Here is a 12,409-nt window from a genome sequence, read left to right as displayed (position 1 = left end):
ACACAAAGAGACACAGTGATCCTTTTCAAGAGTGCTCTTAAAACTCACTTATTTCGACTGCAAGAACAAACTTAAAGACCTAATATTGTTTCCTACCTTAAATTTTTCAGCATATTTTTTTATGTTTTCTAATTTGATGGTGTTTGTTTTTTGTAATAATATCACACACACATACATGCGCATATATATATATATATATATATATATATATATATATATATATATATATATATATATATATATATATATATATATACATACATACATGCATACATACGGTAAATAACGGCAAATGACGCTGTGATTATTGAGGCCATTTTTTTTGCCTTTGAAACTAGGACAAACAACCACCGATGACAATAGCCGAAGATGCTTTCTCTTAAGTTTGCTTGACTTCAGTGCAAGCCACCCTGCAATTTCTTAAGAAGTTTGGAATTTAAAGTTATTGCGCGCAATGTAATAACAATCATTTTTTACCAAACTGTCGTCCAGTACCATTCATCCAAAATAAAATCATCAGTGTGGTTTGAAGAACTTGTTGAAGGAAATGGTTTGCTTGTTTATATTACCATCAAAAATACAGAAAAGGCGACTCGAAGATATGAAGACTGCAGCAAAGAAAAGAAATATCACCGTCGTAGATAGCTTTTGGTAACCTCGATTTTGACTTGATGTAACTTCACTCCTTATTCTTAAAGCTGAGGACATGTTCAGTTAGTCCTACATGAAAGACCTTGACGCTGATATTTATGTTTTGGGCGTCAGGCTAAAACAAAACCAATACGTGCTATGTATTACATGTAGGACTAGCCTTCGACCCTGATATTGACGCACAAGACATAAATATCGGGATCGAGAGCTTGCATTTTAGGACCAGGTGTAAGGGAAAGTTTATATGCACATTTTAAATCCGCCTCCATCGACCTAATATAAAGACAATCATTTTTAAAAAAAAATGTAAAATACACAGGTGAGGTCGGAAAAGTCCGTATTTTTGGATAGCAATATTAAAACAAAGCAGAAGGACTTTATAAAGTTTAGGGGGCAGGGGCCAGTTTTCATGTACAAATTTAATGCTGCATTCGGCGACCTAGTATAAAAATCAAATGCACAAGTGAGGTCAAAAAGGTCCATGCTTTTGGATATCTATATTAAAACAAAGCATAAGAATACTATCCACTTGACCATAGAATTCAATGGTAGTTCATAGAAGAAGTTTATGCACCCCAACCCCAAATTTCTGTCTGCAGTTTTCATGTCTGAAGGTGATTTTTGACACCACGTGATGCTCACAGTGCAAACACAAGCCCTTTTCCTAGATGACAGCTCTGCAAAACAGTGTGTACTAAACAAGCTGATGCAACTGAAAATAGTTGTCATCCAAGCCGTTTTTGAGATATTCTACTTGCCCCAAACCCATGTGTTTACTGTTATGGGAGGCTAGGTCTTCTTCCTAGCTGACTATTGGTATTTCGCTATCAACATACCATAGGTGTCAACCCTTTGAGATGAAAACATGTATGCCAGACCAATAAAATCCTTACAAAGACTAAAAAAAACTTACATGAAAAAACGTATTCATAGATTATGTAAGATCAAGTTTTAAAACAACAAATGCTATACACAATTCTGACACATATTTACATAATTATTAACATTTCTGAAACTTTATTTCATTCTTTTTACTTATAACACTATCATCTTCCAGCTTTGGTTAAGCAAAGAAGTGTTTGATGGATGCTCCATTCTTCATTTCAAAATTTCTTTCATGCAGTTTTGTCCTGAAGTGTTCCTCCAAATCATATATGTTGGACACTTCCACTTTAATGTCTTTACTGCATATTTCACAAAAAGCATGTGAAGATCCTAACTTGGATACATCTTCAATGCTAGGGAAGACTTTAATCAATCAGCCTGAAACTTGCCACAACCTCGGTCAGTGTCTTCAAGCTTGCGTTTCTTTGAGTTATGCTTAGCCATTTGAAGGATGGAATATTTCAGCTAGATAAGAGAAATAAATTTATTTTTAGATTTGGCATGTGATAGAGGAAGATCTCACAATTACAAATATGTTACGAATTTCTATTTTTTCCCATAAACCCCAAGATATTACGCTAGGAGCTATCCAAAAATTGAAATCTAGAAATAAAAAAAATTGGCAAAGGAGCAGTCCAGAAGTTTATACCTCGTAAGCTGTTGATCGTTTCTATTAAAATTGCGTATTTGGTGTTTGAAACGTTATGAATTTGCTATATGGTGTGCCGATTTTGGTCACAAACTTAATATAAATTTTCAGTGTTACATATTTTCGAGTAACTCCGTATCTGTACTACATCCATCATTATGGCAATGCATCTTCCTGTTTGCATTACCTATCTGAAAAGCTTATCTCAAAACTATAACAGCACGATAAAATTCAGGTGCCAAAATCAGTAGAGTATTTATTTTTAATTAGTATATTGTTAAAAATTTTAATAAATTGACTTTATCTCCACACAGAAAAGTCGGACGAATTACGGTTACACCAGCATGATTACCACACTATGTAAAGTATGTAAATTGATGCACACTTTATTGATTTGATAGTAATAAGTATAAATAATAAAATAATAATGTATAAAATAAGAAAACATACATACTATACAGGTAGTTAGTCAATATTAGAAATTCGAGTGAGCGGCTAATCTCTGAGCGATAAACAACAAGATCTTCTCACACTGGAGTTGAACCGTGAATGAAACTCATATTAACTCAAAACTATTACAGCATGATAAACTGCCGGTGCTAAAATCAGTAGTGTATTTATTTGACAGTAATAAATATAAATAATAAAATAATGTATAAAATAAGAAAACATACTATACAGGTAGTTAGTCAATATTAGAAATCCGAGTGAGCATCTAATCTCCGAGCAATAAACAACAAGATCTTCTCACACTGGAGTTGAACCATAAATGAAACTCATTTCATTATCAAGGGAAAAGCACAGTTTTGATTATGATTTGATTGGTTGTTTTGGGCCACCATAGACTCACTGAATTATCTATATAAAAAAGTTACGCCAAGAGTCCTGGATACACACAAAACGAAAACACAAGAAGAAAAAATTTAATTTTAATTTTTTTAGGAAAAAAACATACAAAACGGTTGTTTGGCCGTACACTGTCGAAAAGGGAATAAACCATACAAATTACGGGTAAACCATACAAGTTGACACCTATGACATACTGCAGAGTAACTATGGAAGGTGTACATACCTGACATCAATTTAAAGAAAAACACAAGCCTGAAACACCCAGTTCACAAATGTATCCATATCTTCAAATAGTAAGCAATAATAGCTGAAAAAGTTACACCATAGTCTTAAGTTAAGAAATTTGCCAGAGGGCCAATTTACAAAACTGGACCCTGCCACCTGACCCAGATTTACAAAGCCCGGAATGCTGTGTTATCGCTGCACTTAATGTTATTATCGGGATATATTAAAACCATTTTGTCATTGCAACATGGTTACAAATTGTAAATGTTTTATGGCTTTCCCTCTATTTCTATTGAGAGAAAACAAAATCACTGTCAAAGCATGTAAATGTAAATAAACAGCATTTGGTGGCTGACCCAGATTAACATACAAAGGGGGAACAACTCTGTGGTAGGACTTAAAGGCAAAAAATGTTATCGCTGATTTTTGCCTAATTGACATTGTGGCACGTACCTATTATAAACATAAATTTCAACTTACCTTGAAAAACAAACGTCCACTGTCTGAACATTTTCAGAAAAATAAAAGGATCCAATGATTAAATGGAATTGAAATCAATGAATAACAAGAGTATACATTTTAATAGTTACCTTTATTTGAATTTTAAACAGTGTTGGCAATGAAATTTGTAGAATTGTCGACTTTCAGTTATCTGATGTTGATTGAAAAAGACATTAATAAGTTTGTGATGATAATATATAATATCCTGTGAATTACCAGTATATATATATATATATATATATATATATATATATATATATATATATATATATATATATAGAGGTACTCCACAAGATACACAAGGGTTATGTTCCTGTGACCTCCACGTATGTCAGTTTATATATAACTTTGGTTGAGTAGATTTCATAATCAAGACCAGTGTAGATATAATAAGTCTGATAGGACTTTTGTATATGTCAATCATTGGAATTGCATGCACTTTATACAATAGTGAAGTTCTGGACTTTTTAGTGTAGACTTACCGGAAATGTTGACATTTTTGAGAAAATTGTGCTCTGACAGATTTGCATACATAGGTAAATAACTGCTAGGTGTCATGTGCTAAAAAAATTTTGTTTGGTGCAATAATATAGTGCCCATGATACTGGTATACCAATTCTCACAGTATTAAAGAGAAACTATTCACAAAATGTTATATTTTACATGCTAATGAAATTGGCCGTACTTGTTTATTTATCATTTGTTTTCAATCCTGTATTCAGGAAATATTATAAATTATGCCAATTATACAAATAAATAACAACTTCCAATAGAACATGCTGTGTGTACCATTATATAAAACAACATTCTCATATTCTCATGAAATGATTTAATGGCTTCTTGGAGGACCCAAACGGTTTGCAGTGAACAAGATGTTGGTAATAAAACATAACGTATTATGCAATGTAGTAATTATTATGGATGACCGGTATAATTTCATATACATCTGTTGGGATATTGTCAGTTTTATTAATAAAGTGAAACATTCCAGGACAATGTCAAGATTTAATTCAATGACCCTTATTCTCGACAAAGTTTTTGGCAGGGATTGATATGCAGACAAGGTCAGTCATATGCCTGTAAGCTTTTCAAAAGCCAAGTAACAAGATTGAATAAAAAAAAATAAGGAGATTGAGACCTAAAATAAGGAGGTTTTTCTCAACATTATGTAAGCGTCTTGTCAACAAAATAGTGCCCATTTTCTACAAAATACAACAAAACACATTTTAAAAGTTTTTTAATTAGTAAAATTATAGTATGGGATTAAAACAAATTTTAGAAAGACATTCAGTAATATTAACATGATTAAACATATTTAAAGCAAATGCAAATTATGATAAAATTATAAAATATACAAAGGTCAAAGCACAGAAAAAACATGATTTTAACTTGTAATACTCTCATCCTTGGTATTGGTGAATCATCCTATCCATCAGAGTGGCCATGCTCATCTATCAAAATCTCCTCAGGTGCAGATTTTCAGTTGTAGGAAACACATGCCTATTTTGCAGCTGCCATGATATCTGGACTTGGGTCAAAATTCATGTACTCCACATGGTTGTTAATTTTGTTATCAGTGCTTGCATGGCCCTTGAATCTAGGCTGCTTTTGGTGTATGTTTGGCTCTTTTGCAGCACACTGCAGAACTCATGACTGAGTAACAAGGCAGAGGCAATTCAGTGTAATGCAGACAGAAATTACATGATACTTTGAAGACAATCTATGTGCCGCAATCAGGAACATTGCCAATATTTAATGTTGACAGCACCACACTGCCCACAAAGATACTACAAAAATGGGAAAAACACTTTAGCAACATCCATATTCAACAATCATCTATCAGTGAGGAGACATTTAGTTAACTGCCCAAAGTAGAAATTAGGATCTCACTTGCTAATCCTACGACCTGGACTGAAACTGAGAAAGCAGATTCTATAAAGTTGGACTCGCACATGGTACAGAAACTGGCTGTAGATTTAAGGAAGTGACATCTGTTGTCCACTTGTACAAGTGGATAGGCAACAGACAATCCTGTGACAACCATCAAAGCAGCTCCCAACTGTAAAGGAGCACAAGGCAGTAGAATGTATCCAAAAACTGAATGTTTACAAAGCCACTGGATTGCCGACCCTTCTGTAAGCATGGGAAACCTGGTTGGTGCACAGATGCCATGCAAGAAGCTGTACCATTTTCACATGGGCTGCTTGTGGAAACTTATGAGAATTAAATAGCAGAACAAGGCCCCAGATGCTGATCTTCTTGCATCCATACTCTGCAGATAAAATCACAGATGAGATCGGCAGGTCACATAAAAAATGTCAGATGACTGACTACCAAAGATCTCCTATCATGAGCTGAAAGAGTGTAAGTGAACTCAGCTAATTTTGTATAGGAATAAACACAACATACCTAAATAACTTAAGTACTTGGAAATGAAAGGCTCGTCAGAACTACACCACATTTTTATTAATAGTTGATGAGAAAAATTATGATGTTCAACTTGAAGATGTGTCCTGGTTGCAGTATTAAAAGCTATGACATGTTTTTGATTATACCACCTACTTGGACAATGCTGAAACTGAGCTGGTCACCATTTTTGTGCAGACATTGATATTAGCTCCTTATTTGTATGCTATAACAGTCCCATATGTTGTCCATACAAATTTATTTTTCATCACAGTAATCAAACTTGTTAAAACCTGAGCCATGAAAATCTAGTTGCCTAATTGGGCTGTGACTGTGATAACTTTGGTTGCCTAATTGGGCTGTGACTGATAAATTTGGTAGCCTAATTGGGCTGTGACTGATAAATTTGGTTGCCTAATTGGGCTGTGACTGTGATAAATTTGGTTGCCCAAATTTAAAAAGGATTGTCTACCCCTGCCATAGCTAAGGTCACTAAATTAACTTGTTTTAAGAGATCTGTGTGTAACTTTAACACTTCATGGGCAAAAGAGACTGCTCTGGTGGCCTAGTGGTTAGAGCATCCACCTCAGAAGCGGGAGGTTGTGGGTTTGATCCCTGGCTGAGTGATACCAAAGACTTGTGAAAATGGTACTAACAGCTGCCTCGCTTGGCGCTCAGCATTAAGAGGTTAGTGTTAGGACTGGTCAGCCTGGTGTCAGGATAATGTGACTGGGTGGGGCATCATTCTACATGTCTGCGGCATGATGCCCCAGTGCTAGACATCACTATAAACTGCCACACTGCAGACATTGTAGTGATATGACTGAAATATTGTTAAAGCTACATTAAAAATCCAAATCACACACACACACACTCATGGATAAAAGAGCAGTGTTTGAAGAAACTGAATTACTTACTACAGAAATGAGTTTTTCATTGTTAAACTGGTGGAATATTTCGGTCATAATCAAGAAGTTGTCCCATAAACTCTTTTGGTCCAGTTGAGAACAGAAGGAGTCCATCAGTGGGCCAAAATCATTTTGTTAATGGCAAATCAGTAAATCTTTTGGAGAAAAAAACTTAGACCAATTATTGTTATCTCCTAACATTATTACCTTTCTTACAACATGGGCTTTCTTATGAGATTTTGAGATCCCAAGGGGGTACAGTGCACGTGTCATTCAATTGAGAATAAGCTATCTTTTCATATAAGCCTATAATGAATGATTAAAACTTCAAATTGGAATAAAAGAAAATAACTACTATGTTTTCAAAATCGCCCTGAAAAGCATGGGTAAAATTAATAGCTAGTACTTTAACAAGAATAAGATAACAGATAATAAAGATTACTAATCCGAATGTTCAAGTCAGTGTGGTGAATATGTTACAGGTAGTGCTCCTATTTCAATCCACGTCATTCTTTCCAGGATGACATGTGTCGATATGTTCTGTGAAATATATAGTTTCTGCTGTGCTTCACAAGGTAAACCTCCTTCAACCAGAAGTTCTCGAATTTATTTCTACTGGACTTGGTTTGCTTTGCTGATAGATTATTGCTTCCTGAATCACCGTAAAAAATGACGTAAACTTTAACACTATTACGATAACTTGAACAATGATGCTTTGTTTTTTTTTTATATGGAGTAAATTCTAAGTTCAAAGAAAATGTTGCCAACATTCACAAACTTGCCACTAATCTTTAATACAGATGGCTTAAGCATTCTCTTTCAAGGCAGTACCGTGTAATAACTTTTGTTGTTTAACATGCATCTGGCATCTCTTTGATAATTACCAATAACTTGAAATGTATTGGGTTTTTGCACTTTGTAGACTTTACCTATGCAAAATAGGACTGTGAGCTCCCCTCTTCTGAGACATAAAACATCACCCTTTGTCAGCCAGTTAAGTAATACATGAAATTAAGGTTGTAAATATCTGGTTTCTTTGCTTTTTCATTGCTTGTATAACAATTTGCTGTTTAAGCTTCATAGAGTTTTATGTCAGCTCTAAGCAGGACTGCAAACTACTTATACATACTGCATGTTTTGGGCATGTACCAGTACTTAAGCACTTGTTTTTTTTTGTGTTTTTTAAAGATTAATGAAGATTGAATTTGTTGAAACATGACTGTGTCAGGGGGGTAAAGAAATTGTTTTATGCATGTCCCATTGTGTTATGGCAATTATGGTACATAGACATGCATAAGTGTTTATAGAAATTTCCATTGCATTTGCCATTGTCTGCCATAAATCATACTTTGAACCAAAATATAAATTCATTTACTTGCTGTTCAGTCTTGTAGTTATCATCTTTAGTTTGGTTACATAATTTTTCACCAAACTTGAAAGATATGCCTACCTGAGCTTTTCCAAAGGACCTTCTACAGCAGAACCATTCATAACATTGATATTTATGTCTGTGAAGATGAAATGATATTGGTACTGGGAGTGATAACTTCGCCATATAAAGTATAAAGAATGTATAGAAAAATACTACTGATAAAATAATTTGATGTAAAAATGGATTCGCTCGGAATTGAACAAATCAAAGAGCTAGATTTCATTTCATTTGAATATAAATTAAGCAGCCCATGATGGAGTTATGTGATGGCACTAAGTTGTTTAAATTTTTCTTGTTCTAGGCATTCCAGTCTTGGATAAGAACATGAAACATTTGGACAATAATTTCACATGAGGGTGAGAAATACTTTAGTTTCTGCCTTAACCCTGCCCTAATTTTAAACCTAATTGAATATCAACAGTGAGACAGCATCCATATTTGCATGGGTGAATATGTATTGTTCACAAAGCAGGAGTGATGTAGTTCATAATGTTCCACAATATTTGTTTGATGTTTCAGGTAGACATTGCATACATTGGATGCAGACAACACAGTGTTTGCCATTGAGGTACGTGTTGTCCTTCCATCAGCCCCATCCTGCAAAATGAACTCTTTCATCAGGCAGAAAATGACTGAGATCAGACTCCTGGTGAACACCGAAAACTTCTGTTTGGTTTGAAACATGAAGAATATGGCAATGTTACCAACTGCTTGTTTACAGTCAAGTTAAAAATAAAAATCACTGAATGAAATGAGCAAGTTTTGTGCAGTTTTTAAAACAAATATTCTTGATGCTTTTTGTTTTTAAAATCAGTAGAGGAGTAGAAGCTGCTAGGGCAGGGAGTATGTATGAAATGAATACATTATTTTAAAGCCCCAAAAGCATTGTCATCAAACAAAATTTGAATGTGATATTGTATACAAAAAATACTGAATCTTGAGAGGTACTTGTCTCTAAACTTTTTGTTCGATGCCTTTAATGCATTGTATCAACATTCAATAACATTGCAAACTATGTATGTTTTCCCTCTAATTGAGAAGCACTGCCTTTTTTCACATGTATGGAGTTAAATTCAGTCTAATATGGAGGTGTCCATGCGATTAATCAATTAGTTAGACTGGAAGAATTATATAATGTATGAAAAATGGTGGGTTTTCAAATACATCTGATATAAATAATCATAATTGTTGTGATATATTAGGTATGTAATATACATGGTAAAGGATATAATAAATGCACAGCCCCCCTGAAAAGGAGCAGGGCCCCGTAATTTGATACAGAAAGAAAACACTGGTTGTTTATAAACTGGGTTAATACAGATAGTTCAGGTGATTGTTAGCATAATACAGATATTTTTGAGAATTCTTGTATTCATGTTCCAGAGTCCAAAATCACATTTGAATTTATTTCATATGTCTGAGTTATATTTTGTCTTGCAGTTCATCAGTGACCCATATTGTCACAGAGCATGAAACCTTGGATCAGGTCATCAAAACCATGAAGCTTACAGACAGTGGGACACTTGATAAGATACAAGTTTTGTCTGTAACATGGTTCACAGATAGTATGAAGGCAGGGGCTCCAGTACCAGTAGAAGAAAGGCACATGATTAGAAGAGTAATGGCTGATAGGGTAACACAGAATTAAACTGATGCAGACTTATTCTTTATTGTAATGCATTGTGTTGTTCTGTATTACTTATAATGTGTGTAATGCATTGTGTTATCCTATGTTGTTTATAATTTGTGTCTTGCCTGAGAATGGCATGACATGGGAATCACTGTTTTGGTGATTGTATCAATGACATCACTGTGGATATTGCCATCATTATATACAGTCCAGTTTGAAATCCAGTAAAGTCTGAAGTTGAAAAAAATCAACATAATGGACATAAGATGTCATGTATAGACCTGAGATACGCATGTAGGATTAATCCTTGTATTCATTGTCTCTCTGCCACATTAGAGTTTACTGTTACAAATCTATGGTCTTAAACTAACAAAAGCAGAACCAACAAGGTTTGTAAAATTCAGGAAATTATTGAATTCTCTAAATTGCAAAATGAAAATCCAATGACTTAGAGTATTGTGAATTAAATCCCAATTAATCCTAAAAGTTCTACTACAAGTCCAAAGTATAGTGTTCCAAATGAATTCCATTCTTGATTGTGCTTATGTACCAATGGTGTTGAATTTGCCAATTTGCTACCAGTCTTGATGCATCTCAGTGATATAATCCAGAATGTTGTTTGAATGAATTCACAATAATCCAAAAGTAATGTTTTAGTCCAGAGTGTCAACAAGTGCTTTGTAATCCCAAATAAATAATTTAAATAAATGATTCCTCTCATATTATAACTTAACACAGTTAAAAGACTGATATTAAGATAGGAATGCGGACCTTGTTTACAACTTAGCCTTATATAAAAAACCTTTGACACTATAAGACTCTCAGGAGGTGGCTCATTTCCTCATCAGAAGGAATTACAGACCCAAACAAACCGAACCGATGCAGCAACACTTTTAAATATCCCTCATCATAAACCTCCTAAAAAAAAAAAAAATCTCCAGTCAGACAAAATTCAGTAATATCCAAACACCTACCTAAGTCACCAAAAACACCACCAAAAGTAAACTGAACCCTGGCTGGCAGCAGAAGGGTTCTGATAATCCTATCCTCTCAAAATGTTGACAGGTCTTCAGGAGTACCTTAATTTGTTGTTAATTATAGGGATCCTCATCATTTAAATTACTTTAAAAATGAAATTACAATCTATTGCTGTAAGTGTCACTCTTCACTGAGTGATTACATTTTGTTCCATTTATATACCGCCAAACACCAACTTGCAAGCAAATTAATTAGATGACCTCGTTCAGCCACTGCCTACCCTATTGTTCTACATGGGGATTGTAGTGTCCATAGCAATTTCATTGGAATCAGAGTACATAAATGATAAAGGCAAAAGATAGATTTCATTTCCAGACATGTTTTGTGTCTGTATAATGCCAAGTCACCAAATATTTACATAGGGGAATGGGTACATATGCATAGAGCTGATCTCCTAACCTGCTTTTGGATTATGATTAGAAGGTCACTGATGACCTTCACGACAGTGACCACTTTACAGTCTCCCGTCAAAACATAAAGTCTACCAGTGATGAGCCAATTTCACACTAGAAATTAAAGGCCAACTGGGTCAATTTTAAAACGCTTTTTAAAACTCAGTTTAACTTAGATATCTTTGTAAATGCTAATGACCCTGTCTAATGTTTTGCATCAGTTGTTCTTGAGATTGCAGAATCAATTCTCAATTCTGAGTTTAACTCTAAAATAACCAAAAACTCTTGGTTCTATGAAAATTTTGAAGGGGGCCATTAGACAACACCTAGAAGCATTGAAAAAATGTAACAACCATCGAATGTCCAAAAGGTTTAAGTAGGTACCACATATTATGAGCTACACCTCTCAATCAAAGAATATCAGAAAATCATGGAAAAACTTGTTTTTGTATTAAATTTTCATATATCAATAATTTCCTAATATGTTTTCAATCCAAACATGAGACAGTTGTAGCAACATGTAAACATGATTCAAAATTGGGCAATTGCCAATGGTTTTACATTTTCAAAATCATAAATACTGTTTATGCATTTCTCTCAGCTTCGAAGACAACAGGAACATCCAAAACTTACAATGAATGGAAGTACTGGCTGTTGAGGAAACTTAGTTTTTCGGTATTGTCTTAGAAACTCTCACCTTTATTCAGAACATTTAGAAACTGTCAACTTAATACTTGAAAGTGCCTGACTTACTTAAAGTAGTAGTATATATTGACTAGAGTGCAGATAGAAAAGTTTTCGATCTATGTAGAACCTCTGGATCCGAATTGGACTATGGTTACA

At 34.2% G+C, this 12,409-nt stretch overlaps 1 protein-coding gene across 1 annotated transcript in view; it reads left to right on the top strand.

Moving 5' to 3' along the window:
* Positions 1–474: 474 nt before the first annotated feature.
* The window catches only part of LOC149771854 (DNA nucleotidylexotransferase-like), a 48,194-nt gene continuing 36,259 nt past the window's right edge, over positions 475–12,409 (top strand). Inside the window, exons 1-2 of the mRNA XM_089948129.1 lie at positions 475–651; positions 9,947–10,139. Coding sequence (XP_089804255.1) covers positions 548–651; positions 9,947–10,139 — 297 coding nt within the window. The 5' untranslated portion in view covers positions 475–547. The remainder of the gene's footprint in view (positions 652–9,946; positions 10,140–12,409) is intronic.

The sequence above is a fragment of the Sinohyriopsis cumingii genome, unplaced genomic scaffold, assembly GCF_028554795.1.
Source record: "Sinohyriopsis cumingii isolate HCF-2022 unplaced genomic scaffold, ASM2855479v2 utg001628l, whole genome shotgun sequence".
In the NCBI taxonomy this organism is placed as follows: domain Eukaryota; kingdom Metazoa; phylum Mollusca; class Bivalvia; order Unionida; family Unionidae; genus Sinohyriopsis; species Sinohyriopsis cumingii.
This window is presented reverse-complemented; position numbering and strand designations above follow the sequence as displayed.